The sequence below is a fragment of the Ammodytes marinus genome (assembly GCF_949987685.1).
Source record: "Ammodytes marinus genome assembly, chromosome: 22".
In the NCBI taxonomy this organism is placed as follows: Eukaryota; Metazoa; Chordata; class Actinopteri; order Uranoscopiformes; family Ammodytidae; genus Ammodytes; species Ammodytes marinus.
This window is the reverse complement of record NC_137226.1, coordinates 11,167,010-11,194,038: the sequence shown is the minus strand read 5'-3', so window position 1 is coordinate 11,194,038 and position 27,029 is coordinate 11,167,010. Positions and strand designations below refer to the sequence as shown.

General features: G+C 42.7%; 1 protein-coding gene across 1 annotated transcript; it reads left to right on the top strand.

The window, feature by feature from the left end:
• Positions 1-6,950: 6,950 nt before the first annotated feature.
• Positions 6,951-19,686, top strand: gpr37b (G protein-coupled receptor 37b; the record flags this gene model as incomplete). The annotated part of the gene is made up of 2 exons (XM_080051368.1): positions 6,951-8,057; positions 18,868-19,686. 2 exons carry the CDS (start codon positions 6,951-6,953, stop codon positions 19,684-19,686), a joined length of 1,926 nt encoding a protein of 641 aa, XP_079907494.1.
• Positions 19,687-27,029: the final 7,343 nt, after the last annotated feature.

The window sequence follows — 27,029 nt, the reverse complement described above, 5'->3', positions numbered from 1 at the left end:
CTTCCTCTGTCTGTTTGGTATAGATCTTCTGCTTAACTGCACAATGCTCCAAATAAGTTCAGTCACATACTTTATTGCTTCTTCTCAGTATTGCACACTGAGCTTAAAGCTATAGTGTGTAACTAATTTGTATAAATTAATGTTGGCTACATTCAAGCCATTGCCAGATGAGTTGACACAAAGTTGATGAAGTCTATCAGCTCACCAAAATTCTCTGTGTGTTTTTCAGTATGGCGCAGCGTTCACAAACTTGTGTCGCACCCGACACTGGCGCAGGAGCTCAGATAAATCCCGAACACTGCCCAAAGAATTTTTTCAGTTGTTGACTGTCTACTGCCAAGAAAAAACCTGGATGTACAGTAGAAGGTATCAAATCCATGTGCGATCACCAAAGGCTAACCTCTTGTAGATGCACCGACAGTGTTGTTGTAAGTACTCAGAATTCCTCATGGGAGTGTCAGAAGTCACGCAATATAGCTTTAAAATTTTAGGAGTAACTGCATCCGGATTCACAATCACCCAATTATGCCAAACTTCACTTTTATCCAGATGGCATGCATCTTTGTTAACCCGATCAGATACAGCTTTCTGCTCAATATGCTGATGCCAGCACTCAACCTCCACCCTCCCGCTGGCACCAACATCCCCAATCCACCAAGTGGTGCCAAGAGTGATTTATGTTGTGAAACTTGTTTAGGGAAAAATCTCCCTTGGTTTTGCATAAAGGAAATGTTAGGTGGAATAGAGACTAACTTGAAGATATGGATGTCAAATTATTGCTCCTAGATCAGTGACTGGTGGTAGGGAGAAACTGAGAACTAATCGCTGTCAAAAGTGAGACAAAAATTCTCCATTCTACCATCAACTTCAACTTTAATGTTTTGTCCCCAAGGTTCAATGTGTCTTGCACTTAATCGAAAACACAATGAACGCAGGTTTGATCGTGAAATTCATCAAACACCCTGCAAATTGTATTAAAAAGTCTAATCGAGAACATAGAAAATAACAGCATACTCCTAACAAGGTGAATTAGGTCTGATATAGTTTGACCCCATAGAGTTATTAATTTGCTGGACACCGCACATAGATTAAATTGAAATTGGTCTTCTTGTCCCTTACACTTCTAATTTGAAAGCATGAAAAGCACTTACAATTGCATTTGACCAAAACAATGTATCTACAATACCTACCTAGCTAACTTTCTAGCCTTTACCCTTTATCATTTGTTTCCCTCCTTTAGGATGCTGCTGCGAATGTGATGTTGGAAAATTAAATGGCGCGTTCAAGAGGTCAAGTGCTTCTTTGTCTCCACTCAACTCCCCCATGAATTCTTAATAAGAATTGCTCTCAATCACAGCTGGGATAAGATGGAGTAAAAAAAAGGGGGGGGGAGGGGAGGATGTTATGACAGCCAATAACAGCAAGTTAAGAAATGAATACAGATTTTGGGGAAAGATATTTTGCCCAAAAAATATATCCATGAAAAAGAGAGAGTTAGAAGAGAAGAGAAGACAATATAACTAGCCAGCTAGCATACAGTATTGGGAGAAATATCACGTGATGATGCTCGAATAGAACTGTTCAGATGTTGCCTTCACCTACCACCAGATGGCAGCATTGGGCTATGTGTGTTGGCATGTGCTGAGCCAGTCTTGAGTCATGTGTTTTTATATCATGCCTGCAGCCTGGCAGACAGCATCCATCACTGAGAGCCTCCTGTAGATGTGCTGACACTATGGGGAGATAATGGCATGCATCATAAAGGGACAGAGCGGGAAGGGTTGTGCGCTGGACACCACAGCAGATTAAATGAATATGTAATCAGATCGGAGTGGAACGCAAGCATAAATCTACAAGTCTTGTTGACGTGGCCTTCAATGTCAAATGCTGGGAAATGAAAACAGCTCAGGAATTCAAAACAGATTGTATTGCAGTTTTGGTAAAATACTCTCTGTTTAGTCCATGAAGACAACAGCTACACACTAGTTGATTAATACAAATGCATGTCCTTGTTTTGAGGAATTTACAAATTAACTTTCACAAGACCAGACAACAGGGAGGCGGAGGTGCAAATAAGGAACACGAGTGAAAGTGTATGGAAACAATTCCCCCACCTGCGCTGTGATCAGATTGAATCAAACTGACTGCCTCATATGCACCATAGGCTCGTGGGTTTGTTTGCGTGGGTCTGTAGTCGGTTTTGTTTAGCGTGTGGGAATGGGGAGCTTCTGTGTGTGTGTGTGTGTGTGTGTGTGTGTGTGTGTGTGTGTGTGTGTGTGTGTGTGTGTGTGTGTGTGTGTGTGTCTCTCTGAATCTCACTCAATTCATATTGCATCAGTGTTTTTTGTATTTGTGTGTGCATAATTTAGTGTGTACAGTTAAATCCATGAAATGTTCATTATTCTTGCATGTTCTTCTTGCTGCCTGCATGCCCTACTAACCTAAAGACTCTTCACTTTTCTGTGTGTGTGTGTGTGTGTGTGTGTGTGTGTGTGTGTGTGTGTGTGTGTGTGTGTGTGTATGTGTGTGTGTGTGTGTGTGTGTGTGTGTGTGTGTGTGTGTGTGTGTGTGTGTGTGTGTGTGTGTGTGTGTGTGTGTGTGTGTGTGTGCCTGTGCCCTGCTGTTTAGTGTGCACTCACTCGCATGGTGTGTGCCCTTGATGTCCTCCTGTGTCTGAGACGTTGAGTGTTTTCATGCACGAGTAGGTCCACGGGAGAACCTCTCTTCTTTATCTCCACCCACACACGCCAACTCACCCGAGTCTCAATGGACCACACACACAATAGACATGATAATTACATATGAAGTGTTGCCCCGTGCCTTCCATCTGATTCATAATGTTTGCTCTGGCTGTATTTTCAATGTCAGATACTCATTGTAATTTTGAGAGACTTAACCTGTGAGGCCCCAATGGGTGTTGATTATTTACTGAGAGATTAGCCTTGCCGGGATTGGCTCACAATTAAATAACTTGTTTTTAAATCAAGAGAAGGAAAAAAGAATCAAACGTTTTAATTCAAATGTGACCATGCGTGAGAGTCATTGGACACAGTCACTTTGCAAAGAAAAGTAAAGAGGCAGAAGTGCATGAAGTCCCCACCCCCCAATTCAAATGCTGTCTCCAAACAACCAACATGAGTCCCAGTTGCCCCCAGACAGTAATTTTACCACAGGGATCATTACACTTTTGCAGTTGTTTTCAATTGCTACCGTTCAGTCTGCATAACAAACATGCATCTAGGCCAAACACTTCATCTCACCTCCAAAGCTCACTTAAACTATTGAAACACTTCAACACTTCAAACGTGTCCTTCAAATAAGCTTGTTTGACCATAACACAGGCAACAATCCTCACTCTGAAAGCATTACTAGTCACTCATATCACACATACTTTGAAAATACTAGCAACAAGGACCACAGCAGAAACTATGATAACCTGTCTTTGAGATTTGAATGAATTTGTTCAGTGTTTTATAATGGAATTGCAGAAAGCAATTTGCTAAAATATGCCTTATTATTTATATTTATATTTTTCAAAACCAAGGAACAAAATACATAGATTGCATTGCTTCCATCTCCATTACTCTCTACAATACAGTAAATCCAAAGTGTTTTAATAAGGTACTTGTAACATTATGCATAAAGCTGTCTATAGACCCTCTATGTATATTGACCAAATCTACACTTTATCCCGATTGTATGTTTCTCTAGGACTTTGGCAAACACAAAACAATATATCAATATATTTCAAAATGTCAGAATGTGCACACATTTAAATATATTTTATTGTACTGCAATAGTTCTAATACCTCACCTGTTGTTTTGCTTGAAAATTCATATTATTGATGCAAATGCAGATTACCCTTACTAGATTACCATTACACCATGGTTTACAACATGGTCAATAACTGTGGCCCTTATCTCATCAGAGACCACCTATCTTGGTCTTTTTTTCCTCCAGGCATCTCTGTCCAACCTGTCTGCATGATTTGATCCATGTTTCAAACAAAATCAATTCCAATAGTATTTAATTGTAAATATTCTGCCAAGGTTTTCATTATATTCAATATGGGCACTGCAGAGATGCACACAAATTGGTCATCATTCTGTTTTGAATTTGTTTTCAACCGTAGGCATTTCAATTGTTAGCATTTGAAAAATGTGCTGTGAATGCTTGCAGATGGTGGAGTATGAATGAGAAATGTGGTCATTGAATGCATTTTGTGCAAATGTGATGAAAAACAATTCACAGTTTGGTCCACACAGACTTCTGTTTTGCTCAGTGTGTGAGTTTTGACAATGAGACATTTCGGTTTTGACCCTTACATTATAGCAATTGAAAAACAAATCAGTAAATGCAATATACTCAAGGCATCCTGGGAATGTTGTGCTACTTTAAATTTAGAACTTCTTACTGTCATAGATGACGATGTTGGCAGGAGCAACTCGAGCCATCTATCTTCAGTGTTCTCCCCCCTACTGAAATTTGGCTGTCAGAAACGTGTGTGTGTGTGTGTGTGTGTGTGTGTGTGTATGTGTGTGTGCTTGCATGTGTGTGTGTTTGCGTGTGTGTGTGTGTGCGTGCGTGCGTGCGTGCGTGCGTGCGTGCGTGCGTGCGTGCGTGCGTGTGGATCCCTGGTTGGAAGTTGGAATTGGCTCCAATCACCTATTTGATGTAGAAGGTCACCAGCTAGATGTCCGCTGTGTCCGCCAATTCACTCTCCCCTCCCGCTGTCTCTCTCAGTACCTGAATACCCCTTTGGAAAAGATACAGGAGTAGGTATTTCTGCGATTATGTTAGTATTTCTATGTGTTCATGACCACATGCTTGAACTTTCCTTTCCTTCTCCCCACATGGGTAATACTGCAGTATATGTTGTCTGAGACTACAGCACAGTGAAAGATCCGCTTACGGTACTTAGAGCACTTGTGATATAATGTGCTCAATTAATTTGGTCCTGAGAGTCCCTTGAAGTATTGACTGAACTACTGGACATACAGTAGAGGCTTTCATCTCAGCCTGTGTGTGTGTGTGTGTGTGTGTGTGTGTGTGTGTGTGTGTGTGTGTGTGTGTGTGTGTGTGTGTGTGTGTGTGTGTGTCAAGTATTTAATCACGCCACAGCAGTGGTTGCTGATCTTTTCAGTCAGACATACACCCACAGACCTGTCTGATGAACTCATCGACACTGCCATTATTTATCTATCTAAACTTTAAGCCAACTATTTGAACTTTTGACCCATTATTATCACTATAAGCAAACAGTTTCAACTGGTTACCCATTACTTTCAGCTTTCTATTTTAACCATTTTACTATTCATGTTTAACTTTCTTTATGAACCATTTTTCACCATTTAAATATAGTGTGAATATCATTAAGGATTAGGTTAAATGTCTGCTTGATCGTTCTTTCACGTGACTTTATGTGCCCTTTTAAAATGGAAGAGCGGATTTTATGGAGATATGGTACAATTATTAATGCATGCATCTGTAGAACACGTCAAAATCAATGTCCATATCCCCTACAGCTATAGGGGAAACCAGATGAAGATCCCTTTCAGAAGTGAGAATGCATGGGGTTGGTCATGAATGATTCAGTGTGGGCCTGTATGGCTGGACAAGGACACTGGGACGGGATAAAGGTTAAGATCTGTCAGAGCAAATAGGAATTTATTTTTTATATTAATTGTATTTATTTATTTGGGGGGAGGGGAGGGGGTATTTCTAGTTGTAACATTGCAGCAGGTGTAAGGCTTAGTCTGAAATTATTAGTTTTCTCAACACAAATAAAAATATGCATTTTGAACACATTAAACTACGTCTGCTTAAATGTGTGCCCAATATAAGTGCGAGTATAGAAATCACAGTGCCAGCCTGTGCGTAAAAATTAAACGCTGCATGGGTGATGTATGTGTTAGCACGTCCGTCGGGCGTGGCTGGCAGTGACTGTGGCTTGCTCGTCTGCCGGGAGGGTTTGGGGGGCTATAGCAGCCGTATAGTCTGGATGCTCCATTGGTGATGGATGTGGAGTGACAGATCGGGGTTAGCCGCCGGGGGAGTCAATTTTCTTCCAGCGCGCGGAGAAAAAAGCAGAGGAGTTGAGACGCTGGACGTGAAGAGAGGAGGAGGAGGAAGAGACAGACCGATCTCCTCCACCCCTCCTTTTTCTCTTTTTCTGTCACTTTCTCTCCTCTCTCTCTCTCTACTCCCGTGCATCACAACGTAGTGGGCTTTACCCGGACTGCACCGCATTGACGTTGCTGCTGCTGCTGCTGCCAGCCGACCCAACCCACTAAAACTAACGCACTGGCATAGAGAGAGAGAGAGAGAGCGAGAGAGAGAGAGAGAGAGAGAAAGAGAGAGAGAGAGAGAGAGAGAGAGAGAGAGAGAGAGAGAGAGAGAGAGAGAGAGAGAGAGAGAGAGAGAGAGAGAGAGAGAGAGAGAGAGAGAGAGAGAGAGAGAGAGAGAGTCTTATTTGGATGCGATTGCCCCATGCACACAGATGAAAACTGAAATGCTGTGCGGATTGCGTGCGTGGATATGCAGTATTCCCCTCTCTTCCACAATTTCCTTGCTGCTCTCGGGACCTGATCCGCTGTCCTGCTCTCGTTAAAGCTGATGCCAAGACTTTGGAAACGGGAGTGACTCGGAACGAGGAGGGAGGGAGGGAGGAGGCGAGGCAGCAAATTGGAGACTACTGCATAGTGAGTGCACTGCGAGAAGAGACACATTGGGATATAACTTTAAAGTTTGCAGAGCTCGCATCATGCATGCGTATGTTCACTTGAAGCCCTGAGCTCCCATCCCCTCTCTTGCATCGGCCACTGTTTGCAACATGGGTGTTGACTGAATGGGAGAGTGAGTGACCCGGTGCTGCCACTATACAGCGGTAAGCTATGAGGATGCACTTGTGAGGATTTAAAAAAAAACTGCGCTCAATCATTCCTGGACCATGCAGATTCTGCCGCCTAGGACGCTATTCCTGTTACTAGCCCACACGCATGTGTTGTTGTCTCTGAGAAACAGCAATGGAGAAGTACGAAGTAGAGAGGACGGCGACGCAGTTGGCGCGCACTCTGACAGGACTTTCCACGGGTCGCTCCGGGAGAGTCACCAAAACAAAGCCCGGGACCGTGCGCTCTCGCCGGGCTACGCCACAGGTGCGTCCTCAGCTATCACCCGAGGAGGGACCCTTAACTCCACTCATCCCTCCTGGAAGAGGCTAATTGCGGACGAAACGTTGCGAATGGGACACAACAATAACAAGCGCGACTTCAGCAGGACAGTGGTAGTGACACCCGTGGAGAATCCCAACAACGGCGCTAGTGTCTCGCATTGGGGGGCCCCGACGCGCCATCACAATAAGAGGATAAAGTTGAATGGCGCTGTCAGTAGTAGTACGGGGACGCCGGCAGGTGGACACTACAATGCGGCTAAGCCTTCGTCAATGGGCCGGGGAGACGGAGTTGGAGGAGGAGGGGGTCCCGAGGAGAGCGACGCTGACAGGCACAAGAGAGGCACAAAAGACGAGCAGAAGAAAGCCTCGAGGAGGGGGAGAAACCGGCTCAACAAAGGCTCCTCAGTTGTCTTGGGCCAGACTCACGCGTCGTCTCCATGGGAACCCCTGCCCAAGCCGGCGGCCCTCACCTCCACCGACCTGCCCTTTGACCTCTTCACCACCAGGAGGACGTCAGAGTTCATCACGTTCAGGGAGGACAACCCCTGGGACGCGACCCCCATCACGCCCCCGAGCTCGCAGGACTTCGGGGACGAGATCAAGAACCCGTTTTATCCGGTGACGAGCGAGACCTACGGAGCCTACGCCATCACCTGCGTCTCCGGGGTGATTTTCCTGGTGGGCATAGCGGGCAACGTGGCCATCCTGTGCATCGTGTGCCAGAACTACTACATGAAGAGCATCTCCAACTCGCTTCTCGCCAACTTGGCCGTATGGGATTTCGTGCTCATCTTCTTCTGCCTGCCCATGGTGGTGTTCCACGAGCTGACCAAGTCGTGGCTGCTGGGCGAGTTCACCTGCAAAGTGGTGCCCTACGTGGAGGTACATAGCCTATATGTGTTCTATTTTTATTTGTATCCCCCTGTGTTCTTACCTTGCCCTGAATGTGTAAAAAAAAAAAGAACTGTTATTTCATATAGTGGCGGCAGTTTTGATTTTGAAGCAATATGCCCATAGGCAGGTTAAGGGATGACAGATTCAACCAGTGTCATTTACATATCATGCAGTGCGCCATCTGAATGCGCTCACACCCTTCTGAAGTGACAATAGACGTAATCTGTTTGACTGTAGGGCATGAACATGAAGTGTCACACACACTGTCATCGCCTGGCCTAGGAGTAGATGGACTTAAAGAGTTGAGTTTCACTTTAAGCCGGGCCCTGCCTGCAGATTGTTTACAGGCATCATGGCTATAGGATGTCACCTTATAGCCAATGACAAGGAGGCTCTGTTTGTCAACTGAACACCTGCTGCTACCATTGCAGATAGAGGGAGCCTCACCTAGCCCTCAAGGCAGGCAGACGCACCACCATGTAAGATGATAGCTCACTATCTCCCATACAATCTGACTTCTAACACTTTTTCTTGTGCCCCCTGTCACAATATAGTCGATTAAAAAAAACTTAACTTACAGGTATTGGTAACCTGTTTTATGTCCATGATAAGCTGTAGATGGATGATGGTTAAAGGTTGTTTACACCATGTTGTGTGATGCCCTTCCTTTGTGCGCTCTCTCGGCAATTGGTGTCAGATTCACCCTTTTTTGTATATAACAGGGGTTTCCAGCTCCGGGGACTTAAGCTTGTTTTTGAATGGCCATTGGTCAACAACAGGGCTTAAAGGTTAAGCTGCTCCTTAATACTTCATACATTATACATCGAATCAAGTTGAAAGGGATGAACTTATGGGTGGCGCCCAAGGAGCATGAGTAAAATGTGATGTGTGGTGCAGCAAAGAGTGGAAAGAGAATGTCATTAACAACTTGATTTAAGAAAAGAGAGAGAGAGAGAAATGGAGAGAGTTTCTTCAGCGTGCACAGTCAGGCAGTAAGTCAGAACAAGTGAAACTGAATTCAACTCGGCCCTACAGGGTGACAGGCTGTCACATAATCAAGTGATAATATGACCAGGTGGACAGTCTGTTATTATCCTCCCCTTTGACTACATGATAGAGCATTAACTTTGATGCAACGATTCCCATACTGGAAAAGACATTATTTAGCCATGTTCTTATTACAGACAGATGTAAACAGCTGTTTCTGAAGCTTCATGTAAGTCCATGTTAGCAGAGTGCGTAAAAGGACTCGCAGTTGTGCAGCCTTTCAGTATATTGAGAAATGCAAGGAATATATCTCCAGAGAGAATAATAGCAGTGTGCGCAACCCGCAAGCCTGCTCATTTTCACCCCGAAATTGGGGTACAGCTTGTGTGGGTGACCTTTGGTTTGCTGGAAAAGGGGGCTACTGACAGTTTCACATGCAGCCTTTATATTTGCAGCAGCCTCCACGGCTCTAAGTAGAGATTGCTTGCGTTTGCACCATCTTCTCCTCCTTTCTGCAGTCTTGCTTGCCAGCTTTTTTCCCCTCGCTGACCGCATACTGTAATACAGTATCCAGTTTGCCATTTCATCCGCAACAGCTTGTGAGTGCATGGCGCATGTTTTAATTATTAGGGGATCAGAGGGAGACAGAGCGCCACCCTGCCACCCTGTGTTATTGCATTATGAGCCTCCAAAAAACCCACAGGATATTATTTAATAACTTTTATACTTGAAGTGTTTCCACCAAATGGCTGTTCTAAATGAAGAGGATGTGTGTGGAAGAGCGTGGCACTCACTTATTAATTCCTGTGAATTTGCATTTTGTAGTTTATATCTCTTAAGACATGTGCACTGGAGCCCAGTCAGTGTGTGTGTGTGTGTGTGTGTGTGTGTGTGTGTGTGTGTGTGTGTGTGTGTGTGTGTGTGTGTGTGTGTGTGTGTGTGTGTGTGTGTGTGTGTGTGTGTGTGTGTGTGTGTGTGTGTGTGTGTGTGTGTGTGTGTGTGTTGCGTGTGTGCATGTGCGCGTTCATGTGTCAAAAACAGGCCTTGAGTAATACAGCCTGGAGCTCACTCTCCCTGTGGAACATTCAGTGAAACATACAGACAGATGCCCCTGTCACACACACTCACACACACACACACACACACACACACACACACACACTCATACACGCTCTCTCTCTCACCCACCCTATGGAGTTACTTCATTCTTCACTTAACCCAAATTCAGTCACTGAAGATATCAAAATTTGGCCTGAAATGAAGACATGCATACTCAGTCACTCATGCTATAATCTACATACAACACACAAGCACACACACATACACGCGCACACACATGCATTATAAAAGCAAACATGAAACCCAACTTTGCGTGTGCATGCATGCATAATCAGAAGGTTTGTATATGGAGAATGTATCACAGTCCCCAGCACGGGGAGCCTCCCATGCTGATGCCTTCAGTAAACCTGGTTTTATTCAGTGCTTAGTAGAGCGTGTAATTTCCCGAAACCCTGAAAGAGAATGCTGTGTTAGGTGCAAGATGAAAGAAAACATGACAGGGAAATTGTCAGAATGCGAGGCTGCACAAAATAAAGACATTTGGTGGGCTACAGCCAGTACACGTTATTTTAGACACGCTGTTTCAAGGTGCTGTCACTTCAGACCACCCCTCTAGGTAGTGACTCATAGAGCTACAAATTCAGCCAAAACTAATGGGGCGAATTTTTTTTTATTTTTTTTTTGCACCTGGCGTTTGATGAGGATAAGACTTGAAAGTGGACTAAAATACAGAATAACCGGTGCATAAATCATTTTTTTTATCAGCCAGAGGGGGAAAGTGAGTCATTTGTCAAGGTTGATTCAGCCCTTTTGCCAGGGTGATATTTAAAAACGTCTCTCCTCATCACCCCAAAATGAAGAGAGGCGTATGAATCACCATTGTACAAGCGAAGGCACGAAATGGTGCCCTCCACAATACAAGAACTGTGTATCTTTGTCATGCAAGCTAAGTTTCATTGTTAAACAGCATGAAGAATTGACATAGTTTCTTCACACGGTTATAATGATAAGGCTAGTAACTGGGCCAGACACTGCACATCTTGAATAATGTGCTTTACCTGCAGAAAATAAGTACAGTACACACGGATGCAAGTCTAAAAAAATATCATATAATGAAATAAAAGATTCAAATTGAGATGTATTCGTCATGTGTACAACCCTGTTAGTATGGTCATCATGCATGTCAATCAATTATTACTGAGCTCCGATCCACATGTCCAACAGGCCTAATGACCACTCCCATTAGCAGGAGACTGAAACGAATGGGTTCACACATTCTCTTTTAAACCATGATTTACAACTAATTGTCATCATGGGACATCAATCTAGGCACTCTCTAAAGACTCTCTCTCTCTCTCTCCTTTGTGGTATATTGCCAATCCACCGACATATCACTGTCACCGTATGCCATATATAGTATGCCAGCTATAATGGCCTGTATTGATTGATAGCACATATGCATTTTATTCTGCGTACATGCTCCAAGGGTGTACTGAAAGGACTGAAGCTCTATATGTAACATTCCGCGTCCTTTGCACTGCCTGCTCTCATGCAATACTTGACCATGTTACACTGAATCCTTGAGCTTGTGGGCCTCATTTATTCATCTGGCCTGTTATCTACTGTGCGGCTGTACAATACCCTTGTAGTCACACACTGTAGGCTGTCATTGCTATGGCACACAGTGGGATTCAGCAGGCAGAGAAAGAGAGAGAGAGAGAGAGACTATTGAGGCACAGGAAAAAAGCAAATAATATGGTTGAGAAAAAGTGAGGGAGCAATAGATTGGGAGGAAAAGAGGGATAGAGATGGCTGTATGGAGCCACGGAGGGCTAGATGGTAGACTCATGTATTGCGCTGAAATTGGTGGTAATGGCAGGACATACATCAGCTTGACACATTCGCGTTCGCCATTCCAACCCCACACATGCGCACACACACACACTTGCAAGTATCCGAATCAGAAATACAAAGTCAGTTTCTCTGCATGCATTGTTCACAGGGATATGTGGCTATTTGCCACCCCCCCCCCCTTTCTGGTGTCTGCCTTTCTGCAAAAAATATACTAATAATATATCATACCAATCAATGGAAAAATCTATTTTTTCTTACTCTAAACAGTTTTATCTAGATCTGACATGTCTGTCTAATGTCTTATTGTCTAACTATCTATCCCGTGGACACACACACACACACACACACACACACAAAGTCAGTAGGGTGTGCTGATCCTCCAGATGGGCTGGATGGCCTTCTCTCCACTGATCACTGCCCACGGCTGTTCTGCCTCTCTCTCTATCTCTCTCTTTCTCTCTCTCTTTCTCTCTCTCTCTGCATCAGCTATCTGTGATTAGAAGCAAGCCTCAGGGGGAAGACACACTCACACTCACTCTCACACACACACACACACACACACACACACACACACACACACACTTACATACAGTACGAAAGCATTTGGGAACACAGACACATTTGTGCTTCATACCCTGATGCGCACACACTGTTGTGACACGTAAACACCAATTAGGCACACCAACATGCGCTGGAGCTCGTGACCTTTCTCCGTAGCCCTCTATTAGGCACGTGAAAGATAGCTAATTTGAAGATATGTAAATTATTCTGTGTATATAATTAGCGGCTCTACACAATGCATGATGGTGAGTCCATTCAGTGGGCTCTTTGTCCGTGGATGAGTAACTGTTGTGATTTATATGACGAGACAAGACCGCACATGAGCATGAAGCAAAGATTAGGCTCGCTGTTGGATGCAATTCACCAAATTGATAATTATCCATGTAAATAAATACGCATACATATTCATTGGATGATAATGAGTTAGGGCTGGCGATGGAATGAATGAAGAAACATTGTATCAGTTTCAATTCAGCGTGGAACAGGCAGGCCTGTAGCCATGCCTTCTGTAAGAGGAGAATAGAGGAGAATATCAGAAATGTTGAATTTGATGGTGCCTTCGACATAACACTCTTAGACAGGCATCAATGGTCTGGAGCTGGAGATTTCCAGCAGCTACAGTGTACACTGAAGAGAGCTCAGGGCAGAATAAATGTTTCAGTGTCCGGGGGGGATTTGCCACAGGGTCGGGGGATATAATGTAATGAAAGAGAAATTTATTGTGCATAAGAAACAGCCTCGGACGCACTCTCTGTAAAAGACTGTGTAGGGAAGAAATGCAGCAAAACACAGTGCGGCAATACTCTAATGGCTGGCTGCTACTAATGTAATTCATGCCAAGAAAAGAAGCAAGAAAGATGAAACTTTGTGAGGGCTTGTCCTACTTAATCATGAATTCTGTGGATATCTGTTCTAAGCAAGGAGGGACCGTTAGTTATTATTTTTTTTTTTTTTACTTTTTAACCGTGGAAACAGTAGACAATCTGATCTGAGCTTATGATCACAGCACAATCTTTTATTTTTTTAACGTTTTGGTTCTTTTATGGATTTATGGCTTTTCCGTGTTAATTAGGGATCTTTGGAGGTGCTGCTAAGTGGATTTTGTTACCTTTGGAGAGAACCAGGCTAGCTGTTCCCCTCTCTTTCCACTCTTTGTGCTAAGCTAAGCTAATCGATTGCTGGCTCCAGCTTCCAATGAACCGTATACAGACACAAGAGTGCTGTCAATTCAATCTTCTCGTCAAACTCGGTAAGTGTATTTTCCACAAAATGTCGAATTCATTTCATCTGCGATGCCATGACAACTGAGCAGCTCCATCCTTTGAAAAGAGTTGGCAATGTTCTACCCAAATAGAATAGAATAGAATAGAATAGAATAGAATAGAATAGAATACAGTATAATACTATAAATCGCATTATACAAAGAGATAGGAACCTATGGCTTTTTAAAGTTTAATGCTTTAAGATGATCAAAGAGAAATCTTTATCAGCCCACATGGATGGATCTTGCCACATATCTGCCATTGATCATCCCCACCCACATACACACACACACACACACACACACACACACACTAACACACTCATCACATCATACAGTATATGCACCATTCACACGTGTGCTCATATACACACCCACAATGAGATAGAGATTTGAATAATCCTGTTTTAAAGTGAACATGCACAGACACACACACACACACACACACACACACACACACACACACACACGCTCACACACATGCTCACACACATCAGTTTTCTGTCTCAGCACAGCTGTGAGACGGATGGTGGCTGTCAGTGGCAGGGTCGCTCTGGTCAGAGTTATGGTCTGCTGGAGCCTGCACTGGGTCACACACTCAATCTAGAGAACAGGACTACAGCTGGAATAACCCTTTGTCTCCCTGGCGCCTTAAAATAAGACTGTATTTCTATGTGTGTGTGTGTGTGTGTGTGTGTGTGTGTGTGTGTGTGTGTGTGTGTGTGTGTGTGTGTGTGTGTGTGTGTGTGTGTGTGTGTGTGTGTGTGTGTTGTGTCTCCACATTAGCCCCATTCATCACCTGATAACAGCCATTATCTCTGACAGTGGCTGTAGTCACCGTGTGGTCGCACAGGCTCCACCAGTCCTTGTTAAGATCCAATTAATAACAGGAGGCCTTTGTGCCATCAGCTCACAAGACCTTTAATCAGGAGTTTAATGGGCCGTTATTAAAAAACAGCACTGGGGGAAAAATCTATTTTTCACCTGCCGCGAAACGTGTGCTAGATGAAAGGCCTTTTTATTCTCTCTTTTCTTTCTTTCTCTTTTTTTAGCCCTTTGAAGTCCAAGTTAAGAAGAACCAGATAATATGAATTGTTGAAATGGTTCTGAGCTACTCACTCTGATTTAAAATTGTTCTATGCAAATGATACTGTAGTTGTAATTATAACACTGTTTTAGGGGTAATTCACAAAACTGGCAAATGCCACCCACAAAACCACAACTTGATTGTGACGAGATTCAACGTGTTAACAAGTTACCTACTACTGCTAAGCCAAGCTAACTTGCTGCTGCGCTGTAGCCTTTTATTTAGCATATAGGTACAAGAGTGGTATCAAGCTTCACATCTAACACCATGGAATATAGACCTAAATATTTAACTGTTATTTTAAAATAAAGGAAAATATGTCTTCTTCGTCTATCCCGCTCACTATATATCTGTAGCAACAGACTGTTACCCATAGCAACTGTTAAGTATCCTTAAAAGTGTTCATTATCGAAAACGCTTGTATCAGTGCCATGTAATGTAAGTTCTAAATAGTATGATTTAAATGATAATTATTAAACGACACCACTTCCACCCCTGAGGCGAGCAGGTCAGTCATCTTGCTATCAGGTACAATGAACATGACAGGCTCAACGCTCCTGTTTGGAGGAAATGCCACATTAACATTGTTGATCGTACGGAAGATGTCATGCCTTATATCTCATACCTCATGTCACTTGAGAGTCACTTTGTCTCCTACTGACTGACGTGTCCCCCCACCCCCCACACTCTCCCATTGTCTTCCACTCACTCACTCTCCCTCTTTCATTTATTTCTCTCTAGTTTCTCCCACTCTCTTTTTCCCTTTCCCATTCTTCTGTCCCTGTTCCACAGCCCCTCGTTTGCATAACCCCCTTCCACGAACACACACACACACAGCTTCATCACCCCACCAGGCTTGATTCTGGGACTCTCTCTCTCTGTCTGTATCTCTCTCTGTCTATATCTCTCTCTCTCTCTCTCTTTCTCTCTCTCTCTCATCTCCCCTCTAGTACAAAGCTATACTTGTTCGCCCTGCCCTTGCTCTCCGCCCTGACACATCTGATCAAAGCTGGGTTGCCAGGTTCTCCATGACCGCCTTTAAAGCTGTTCCAGCCCTGTTGTTCAAGTCATGAAATATTCACAGTGCTCTGCAAGTACCTGTCCATTTGTGCTGGATTGTGTACGTTTCTGTGTGTGTGTGTGTGTGTGTGTGTGTGTGTGTGTGTGTGTGTGTGTGTGTGTGTGTGTGTGTGTGTGTGTGTGTGTGTGTGTGTGTGTGTGTGTGTGTGTGTGTGTGTGTGTGTGTGTGTGTGTGTGTGTGTGTGTGTGTGTGTGTGTGTGTGTGTGTGTGTGTGTGTGCGTGCGTGCGTAATACAGGTAGTCTTGGCATGGATGTTTATGTAGAGAGAAGTAGGTCACAATTAGAAGAGTTTGGTATGTTGCCTCTTTAATATTAGAACAAAGAAGTATAACTTTTATTTTCTAGAGATGTAGGGTCAGTCTACAGGGGCCAATGAAGACGTTTTTGAACTGTTATAGGTCTATGTCTGAAACCAGCATCTGTCAAAAACACATCCATATTCTCCAACTGAAAAAAAGAAGAGAAATCTATTCTTAACAGGCAACGTTATGGTTGTGTAAACTGCTGAGTGCAATAGGGAAATAAATGGCATGGAGCAATTATGGTGAATGGTATCCATACCGAGGGATGAGTCAGTGAGTGAAGAGAGCAGAATTGCAGTGTGTTTGTATCAACAAAACATTTGTACTTTGTTCATAGTACAGATGAGGACATTCTGTTGGAAATCCTGCTAACCTTTACTGCCATAACAGCTCAATGATCCCCTGGTGGAATTTGCAAAAAATTAAAAATTAGAGCGTGTATTTCTAAATATTATGAATTGGATTAGTTTGGATTGGATTATGACATTTTTGCCATTTCACTTTTCACTCTCATACATTTCACTTGGTTCACAATGTGTCGGATGGTGGTAAAATCAGCATGTTCGCTGTCATGCATTAACACCTGCCGTAGCATATGATTTGTTTCCCAATTACATAACAAATGTTGTTTCTTTTCGTCGTTAGTGCCATCAAAACAAATGCAAATCCTGTTTCATGCACTTTCACATAATTGACATTTCTAAACCTCATTATAATTTGCCTTTGCTGTTGTTTAGAAGCTTAAGATCCAAATGGCTGCACATTTTCCTTGGTGCCTATGCTCTCCTAAGCACAGATAACTAACTGTAAGAGTCAAGACGACAACATATGCCAAGTGCACTCAAATGTTGACACCTGTCCTAAATCACCCAAAGTATTCATCCGTCCAGAGTGTGTATAAACCACTTACATAAATGTTCTTCTTGGCTAACTCTTGGCTTACTCTGCTCCAGGTTGCAAAGGGAAAATATGCATCACTTAAATACCTAATGAATAATTATAGTCCTGCTTTGGCTAATATTTCAAAGCAATTCGCTACAATTACATTAACAAGATTGTGGTGTGACGGTATGGTTATAAAGCATTGTGGTCCAAAACGCAGTCACATTGATCACAGTTACAGTTCCAGACTGCCTGTTGGTGTTCTGTCTTCCCCACTTACCCCTCTGTTTTGTGTGGTCAGCCATAATTAGTCTGTTTTGCCCCTGTGTGTGTGTGTGTGTGTGTGTGTGTGTGTGTGTGTGTGTGTTTTAAACCCAGACACGCAGAACATCTTGTGTACATCTATATCTGTCCAGGAAGTATGCGTGTAGAGCACTAAAGCCGTGGCTCACTGGGGCCATCTGGGGAGCTGGCTGTTGTAATTAAATTTGGTATGAAGGATGGAAGGAAAGGAAGGGGAACTGAGGGTAAGGAAATTAAGGAGAGTAAAAGAAAACAAGACAAGATAAGGGAAAGTCTGGCAGAGGAAAGGTGAGGTTAGGTGAGACTGGATTGGAGGGAATATGTGACAGATTAAGTGCTGGAGACGAAAAAAATGTAAAGGACTGGTTCATGCGAGGACATAATTTCTCTCGCTCCTTCTCTCCTTGTCTCTCTCTGACACACACACACACACACACACACACACACACACACACACACACACACACACACACACACACACACACACACACACACACACACACACACACTCACACAAACATGCATACACACAAGCTCCAGCTGCAGAAGGATGTTTTGCACTGTGCCCACTCTGCCAAAATGGCTGTTAATCCAACAGATGCTTTCACATGCGGAGGAAATTTGGGAGCTCTCTGACAATTTCAACATGGAAAGGCTATGTCAGGGGTAATATGCTTGTCCATTAGGGTATTGAGTGCAACATTTACAGGAAAATATTGGACATCATTTGGAAGTGTGTTAATTAGTAAGACTGTCACTCAACGGGTGGTTGTGAAGATAGATGAATGAATGCAGTGACGACAGCTTTCAATCTCCCTGTATCACTTGCTAGCTGTGTGTGTGTGTGTGTGTGTGTGTACTTTTTTTTCACACACGTACAAATACACACATTCAGTGGATGCTACACAGTGTTAATAGCAGCTCACAGGCTTCCATTGTGCCTCTGTTGCTCCACTGCTTGTAATTACACCAGTGTCAGGAGGACCTAAAGGCCAACACCATTACTGTGTTGCTTGCTGCATATTTATGTTGTGGCGGCTGACTTGTCAACTGCCAGAAAGGGCCTGGCTTGTGCGGGCGAGTCTAGTGCATAGACTTGTTTACTCTACCGGCTGCCTTGTTACTCTTTTATTCATTGAAAGTCTGAGGACCTGAGAAGCTTGACTATAACTTTGGAAAATGTTACGATAAATTGATCCCTAGTACGAGGCTACTGTTAGGATAAACTCGGAGGTTCACTTTTTTCTCTATTATTCTTTTCATTTAAGGATATAAACAGCGTCCTAGGGGCACCATGATTCAATCCAGTGAGGCCTCTGCAAACCACCTAGGAGGATTACTGTAAATTCAATCTATACCATGACTTTAAAAAAAAAAGAATACAAATTTAAATAACTCTCCCTTTTGTATCTTTGCATCAGGTGGCCTCCCTCGGCGTGACCACCTTCACCCTGTGCGCGCTGTGCATCGACCGCTTCCGCGCCGCCACCAACGTGCAGATGTACTACGAGATGATCGAGAACTGCACCTCCACCACCGCCAAGCTGGCCGTCATCTGGATCGGAGCTCTCCTATTGGCCCTACCGGAGCTCCTCATCCGACAGCTGGTGACCGAGGACACGGGGATCCCGGACGAGCCCCCGGTGGAACGCTGCATCATCAGGATCTCCACGTCCCTGCCCGACATGCTCTACGTGCTGGGCCTGACCTACGAGGGCGCCAGGCTGTGGTGGTGCTTCGGCTGCTACTTCTGCCTGCCTACCCTCTTCACTATCGGCTGCTCTCTGGTGACGGCGCGCAAGATCCGGCATGCGGAGCAGGCCAGCGTGCGCAGCAACAAGAAGCAGATCCGCTTGGAGAGTCAAATGAACTGCACCGTTGTGGCGTTGGCGATCGTGTACGGCGCGTGTGTGGTGCCCGAGAACATCTGCAACATTGTCTCGGCGTACATGGCGGCGGGCGTTCCGGAGCACACCATGTCCGTCCTCCATCTTCTCTCTCAGTTGTTGCTGTTCTGTCGGGCTGCGGTCACGCCGGCGCTGCTGCTTCTTCTGTGTCGACCGCTGGGCAGGGCTTTCCTGGACTGCTGCTGCTGCTGCTGTTGCTGTAGCGACGCGCCCTCCTCGGCGACGGCCAGCGACGACAACGAACACGAGTGCACCACCGAGCTGGAGCTGTCCCCATTCAGCACCATCCGCAGGGAGCTGAGTAACTACACGCCCGCCGGATCCAACTGCTAAACAAAACTGACATTCCTTAAATCAGGGATGGAGATTCCCACTAGCCAGCCAGCGTGCAATGCTATTGGCCCTTTGGCTAGTCATTTTTAGACCAGTGCCAGGAAAAGAGTTTTGCCTTACCTAGTCTAGTCACCTTGTTCAATGTGTGCATGGATACCGTTGGACACTGAATAATCATATTCAGCCAGTGTCCTACAACCTCAACTTTCATTCCTTACAATGAAACTGTACATTTACAGTAACTGTATAACCTTTTTGTTTTGTTTTGTTACATGGTAAGCTAACAAAAAACATAATCCTCTTCACTTCACTCATCCCCTGGGGTGCTCTTAAAACAGGGTCGGTACATCTTTTTCCGCAATCCAGCCTGAAACATTTAAAACTTACAAACCTCCCTGGTATCGAACTTGTATGCCTGAATCTCTTCTCGGGGAGGCTTCTTTACACGTCTGATGTCTGGTTCCCTCACAAGAGGCTTGAATCTGTTTAATTTCCTTAAATGACCTTATTCTGAAAATAGCAGCTGTTGCGTTTCCCACAGGCCTCCTGCTACAGATGACTGGTAAAGGTAACAATATGTGAACTGTACAATGTACATAGGAAATGAATTGTAAAAAATGTGTCACGTTATTTTCTGTTTCAAATTAAGGCAGTTTGTAATGATACATGTATTTGGCCACCATAAATAATATTTATGTATGGGAAACTCTGTACTGTATGTCTTAAGGGAGAATTAATCGATCACTTTTGAAATTATGGGAACTTATCAATCATGTGTGCTACCCGTATATCAACTCAAATCAGTATCCAGCAAAACACGTGGGCTGACACTGCCTATAGAAAATACAGGACTCCGTTTACAGATTAGTTCAGCTCATAAATGTACAGTTCAGGTAATGCTGCGCACACGGAAACAAGGCTTAGGATAAGTAATGTAGCGCAGCGCATCAATGCAGCAAGAAGAAAACATGGAGATGAGAGTGGTTTGGAGAATCCCTATGTACACAACAACACTTGACACTGTATATTGGAAAAATATCCAGTGGACTCACACACAACTGGGCTGGTCTCAGAGATACACAAACACGGACGTGAGTGGAATGAAAAGGTTTGGAATGGATTCATTGAAATCAAATTAGAGGCGAATGGAGTGGAATGGAATGGAATTAAACACCACAGATCCAATTGAACGGAGTGAATATGAATAGCATGGAAAGTAATGGAACATGACACCGTGGAGTATGACTGAAAGCGCTGGACTCGAGCGTGGACTCGGACTGAAAATAAATATCTGCACTACACTGTTGTATCATGTTACGCATTACACGTTGGGCTGTATATACATATACTGTACACACTTTATTCGGTGCTCTTATGATGAATGCGCTGTAAACGACAAGTCTATTGGTTCGACTTGGAAACACAAGTAATTGAGCTGTTTTTTTTTGGGGGGGGGGGGGTCAAGAAGACAGATTGCAGGTGTCTGTGACTCTGGGACACACAAACAATAGTGAGGTAAAAAGAAGAGAAAAATCAATGTGGAGTTTCACAGAAGTGCCATACAGTTTGAGAAAGATCGACTGAGTATAACACTGCCTTTGTAAAATTGGTAGCCGGTGGTAGCACTTTATTTTACAGTACAGTTATCACTCAGTGTTAACTTGGTCACGGGGACATACTGATGCATGAAAAGCTCAGTAACTGGTATCTACATAGTTTTTTTATCATTACATTGGTACAGAAATATGACTACTGGTTGTTTGTTACATATTTATTCAATCATTGAGTGGGTAATTCCGGCATATTATTAAATTATTATTATAGAAAAAAGTGCCAATACTGCATATTTACATTGTAAATACTGCTGGACTGTAAATAGAAGTGGGTATTATATATTTGTACCAATAATCACCACCAAGTTTAGAGTTGATGCAAAGTAGCGGTTTCATTTTGTTCCAAGTTATTAATTTACAACCATAGAACAAATTGCTACCACAAGTGCTTAAATTACCCCAGAGGCAACAAACAACTCATGCTGCTAATGTTAGCTTAAGCAGCTAGATAGCTTATCAGATCTATTTATTTCCAAAATGAAGGACCCACTGTGACAATAATTACTGAGAATTTTAAGTGATAAATTATACAGTATATGCCAGTGTTGTTTCTTGACCTTTTGCAGTTGCAATACTTGAGTTTTGAAGCGGAACCAGTGGAGTGTATTTCACAGTGTATACATTTCCAAGTGTGTTGTACTGTAAATCTGTTTTCTTAATCGTACCAATCAGACCTGGGTCAAAACAAGGTTTAAACCACCATTACAACTTACAAAAAAGCAGGTAACTGAAGTCATACCTGAAAACTGACCAGTCTAATCATTTGGGCGGAGGTGTGTTCTGGAGATGACCAAAATCATTCTCAAAAAGCCTTTACTTTGTTTGATACACTAAAAATAATCAATTTCTATTCATATCTATCACATAATATGAACAGTGGTGGTGAGCTCTGCGGTGACCCAGGTGTGATTCTCATTGGTATATACTGTATATTGGGGATGAATCTTTTTGCATACGATTCTGCACTGCCAAACACCTTCTCTCTCTCTCTCTCTGTCTGTCTCTCGTGCTCTTGTGGTAGTAGCACACTATCTCTGGGTGTCTCTCTTATAGCACGGAGGTCAGTTTTACCCTTAGCTCCATCAATACCGGAAGAATATCACTGCTAAACACAATTTAAAAATAGGTTTTACAAGGCAAGCAAGGGTCAGTCGAAACAAAAAAAATACACACACAGTTTACCGTAGTGAGAAATAGTGGATAAAGTGTGTTGTTGTCTTTTGTTGTTTTTGTTTTCCTTGCAACGGCTTGAGGCAGAAACCCCTTTGGCTGTAATGAATTTCAGTTTGTTACGAGCTCAAAGAGATCTAGATGGGCTGCCTGCTGTTTTTCAAGTGAATAGAGGAAATGGGTATAGGAGCTTAACAGCACTGCAATACAATGCCCTGCAGGCTGTTTGACAACTGTTTTTTTTATCACCACCACTATCAGTGTATTGTGGGCCAATGTATAAATCTGTCCTTGGAGTTCATATGCCCTTGCACCGGCCTGGTTTCTATCACTGCAATATATTTATTTATTTAGCTCAGTAAGTTAAGAAAGATTTCTCACCTTTTCTTTTTTTTTTGATGTGACCTAAGTGTAAACTGACCTCCTGAATCTGGTTCTCTTTTTTCTGCATATTTCTGGGAGTATAGCTCATTTTACTAAATGGCTCCGTGTGTAGTAACGTGGTTCAAACTATTGATGAAGTGATTGGTGTAAATCAAGTCAAGTGAGTCAAGTTTCTTCTTCTGAATTATGTGAGTATCACTCTGAGCAAATTGTGTCTTGTATTTGATACCTTAAGATGTAAGCACACCACCACTATTGTCTCTTTAAGTCTAGTCACTGGTTTCTAAATAGCTTTTTATATAGCCAAAAACAACTGTCCCTTTGTTTATCAAAAAAAAAACTTTATCTTGAAAACTGTATATTAAAAACCTCAATGTACTGTTGATGGTGTTGATTTATTGTGCGCATTAAGGTCATTGGCTATCACTGTGAGATGTCTGCTAAACTATTCCTGTGATAAGAGTATACCAAAGGAAAGTTGGGTGTTAAGAGTGTTATCATCCTTAATCTTTTATCGTTTTTCCTCCAGCATATTCAAAGCAATGAGATAATGGATAATATTGGATGTTTAAGGGGTACCACAGCAGTTCAATATTGCTCTAACATAATATTGGGAGACTTGGAAAAAGACACATTCAATCAATATCTTAAGTGTGTGTATATGCGGAGTGTAAAGCATCACCTTAGAGTTTAATACAAGCATGAATAAGTATTATAATTTTGACATGAAAACTAGTTTGGAAGGCGATTGTAGTTTCACTATCAGGAGGGGATTGTTACATAAAAACTTAGCATTTTATATGTATAGAGTAACTGATGAACTGATAGGTGATACACAATCATTAGACAATCTAAGTGACCTATTGACCTCTCTCATGTCATAACCACTTCAGAGTCTCTGAAAGAAATCTCAATTATAAAAACTGAATTTGATGTATGAAAAAGCTATGCAGTTGCACAGTGCAATAAGTGCAAAAGCTTGACTACGGAAAGATAGAAAGTGACATTTTTCATAAAAAATTTAGAAAAAAACACTTTAACTCTCCCTGGGAATAAGTCCCAGTGTGTGTCCTGGTGTCCTGATTTCCGTTCAGATCCCCCATGTGTCTTGATTTTTCTTCTTTTCCTCATAAAACAGAGGACCCTTTTGAAATATTCATCAGCAATGTTTCACTGTGCTCTGTTCTCCCAACACGTCCTACACACACCCTCTCTCTCTCTCTCTCTCTCTCTCTCTCTCTCTCTCTCTCTCTCTCTCTCTCTCTCTCTCTGTCTGTCTTTCTTTCTCTCTCTCTCTCTCTTCTGTCGCCTCTTCTTTTTCTGTTTCATCCAAAGTGTTATACAACGATGACGATATAGAGGCCGGCATCCAGGCTCTGTGTTTGAGATAAGGGAGAAGCAGAACAGAACCGTTTTCTACCTCCAGAATTAGTGATTCAGGAACATTGTATGAGCAGATGCCAGAAAAAGCTTCTGCAAATGGCCAACAATGTCCACTATAACTCCCACTGTTGTGAGGAGGTGGCCTCTTTCATTTTCCTTTCCATTTCATGTCTCAAGACAGAAAGAGAGGGGTTTGAAAGGAAAGGTAGACAGACACACACCAGAAAACAAAAATTGATTTCTCCAAATGTTTCTTTTAAGGGAGAGAGTCAGGGATTCTCGAGAATGTTTTTTGTCAAAATCAGTGAATATCTCCTCACGAACCTGTCCGTACTGTGTGTGTCCTGAGAAAAAGTCTATTGTTAATACACAGCCATAGGCTCTGTAAATGGGCATGTTGCCAGCTATGGCGGGCCCCCTTTGTCTACATAATTATAGAATCATACCAGTTTACCAAGCCTAGGCTGTGTATAAACACTAGATTTTTTTTACAGTGCACATGTATAGACTTGAGCGGATCGTGAAGAGATATTCACTGATTTTGACAACAAGCATTATCCAAATTCCCTAATTCCACCTTTAAATCAGCAATAGACAGCAGACAGCATCGTCCCCATTACAGATCTAAGTACAATATTTCCAAACACAGGTTCCAATAAGTCTCTACTTGAGGTGAACCTGTTACATCTCGTTTAACTCCTTGACAGGTGCAATTGAACATCACGGATTACTTAATTTGACGCATTAAGCACATGTGTGGCATTATTTCAAGAGTGTGAAATGCATTATGGAAGTGTTATTTGTAGCCCATTATTTTTAAATCAATTGCCCAAGATAGCTCTTTTCAGGAACATCCACCAGCAGCTATCATGTCATTTATCTCTCAGACAGAAAGTGAGAAAGTCCAATTATAAAACGTCTGATGGAAAACGAGAAATTGTTCACTTTTGAAACGCATCACAATTCCTTCAGGATTTTATCAGTTCTCGCTGCCGACTACTCACTCCTGTCACAGTAGAAGAGCTGTGTGTGTGTGTGTGTGTGTGTGCGTGTGCGTTGCCCCCAAAAAAGCTGACAGGCGCTGTGTCACATTTTGTAAAACAGTTGACCCCCCCTGCCAGCGCACTCACTCACTCTGAATAAACTTCAATCAAGGACACACTTGTCTTCAGATCTGACTGTGTGTGTGTCACTGTGTGTGTGTGGTTTGTGTGTGTCTGTGTGCAGGCTTTTTATCTGCCTTTTTTTTGTTTTTTTTGTTCATTTGATTTGCTTAAAAAAAACTTTTTTCCCCACTTTTCAGCTTCCCATTGTAGCAGAGTATCTTCATGATCAAACACTGAGCAGTTCTCACTGTCACTTTTTAATCTCTTTATTTGTGCTACTATTTTTGAGCTGTGAAAGACTACACACTAAAAAATGCTGGGTTAATTTTGTAAACACATTGCTGGGTTATTTATGTTGGGTCAAAATGCTGTTGTTTGGAGCCCTTTAAACACACTGCTGGGTTATTCTGCTGGCTAAATGGGGCCGTGACGGGTGAATTCGCAGGTGAACATCTGGTTGGGTTATTTTGACCCAGCGTTTGGTTCATTCATTTTCCCACTCCTCCATCTCATCGGACCGGACATGACAGGATTTTCTGGTAGGTTACTGTGAATATAAACACCTATATTTGTGTTATTTACCTTTAGCAATAAATATATATTTGTAACGTTGTGTTAACAGCATTATCTTGAGACCAGTTTATTGTAAGTAATAAAAACAAGCAAAGATACAAACTGAAATCAGTGGTTTAGCCTGTGAGAATGTAACTGCAAATTTAACTTTAGCTCATTAGCTAGGCTACTACTAGAGCTCCTTCAAGGGCCCTGCCTAGTACCTCAATAACTATTTCAAATTTTACAATTTAATGTGTGGCGACCTCTTGTCCTTCTGCACATTTTCTTAAATGAGGATAGCTGTAGTTATCTATCTTGCCGGACCTACATTAACCGTTAGCTCGCGAGCTAACGGGCTAACCGCTACTTGGTTGGTACCGCTAACCGCAAACGCCAGCTTTACTTTGACGTTCAGCACACTAGCAAACCATTAGCGTCAGTAAACCATGGACCTATTATAGAGGGAGCAGTAAACGTGTGGTTTGAAAAATGGTGGTGCTGTAATAGGTTCATGAGCTCCCGTGAGCATCGCAGGTTTGTTTTGAAAGCAGCGCGGGGGTTCACTTTTGACTTAGGGGAAGATGCTGCTCTGTCAAAGAGTGAGTGTGACAATTGATCCTGACTGCTAAACGGAGAGCTACTAAACAAACAAACTAAAGGGATGTATTGAGCTGAATCAAGCATTGTTCATGTATGAATGATTTTCTATCTAAATCCAAGGAGAGGTATTCAGGTAGGAATTAAGTGAAAAATAGTTTAGTGAAGCTAAAAACAGCAGCAGGTGAACCTAGGTTAGAACAGGTAAATAACATGTGAATGTGAAAAGTGGAAAACATCAATGTTGCAGAATTAAGATAAATGCAAATTCTTTGTGAATTTCTAATTTACTTAATGTGAAATTTCATTCTAGGTTTTTGACTGAGTTTGGGACTGATGGAGAGTTCTGTGTCATATTAACGTAAGTGGGTTAAGTCAGTATAATGATTATCTTTGTTGGTATTAGCCTACTCAATACAGTTAAATAAGGCAAAGGTAACCGCGTTATGTTGAATTTACTTAACCTAGTTTAGTTGGTTGCACACAAGTGAGTTATTTCCATTTTAATGATAATTTTTAAGTATGTCTAGTCTAA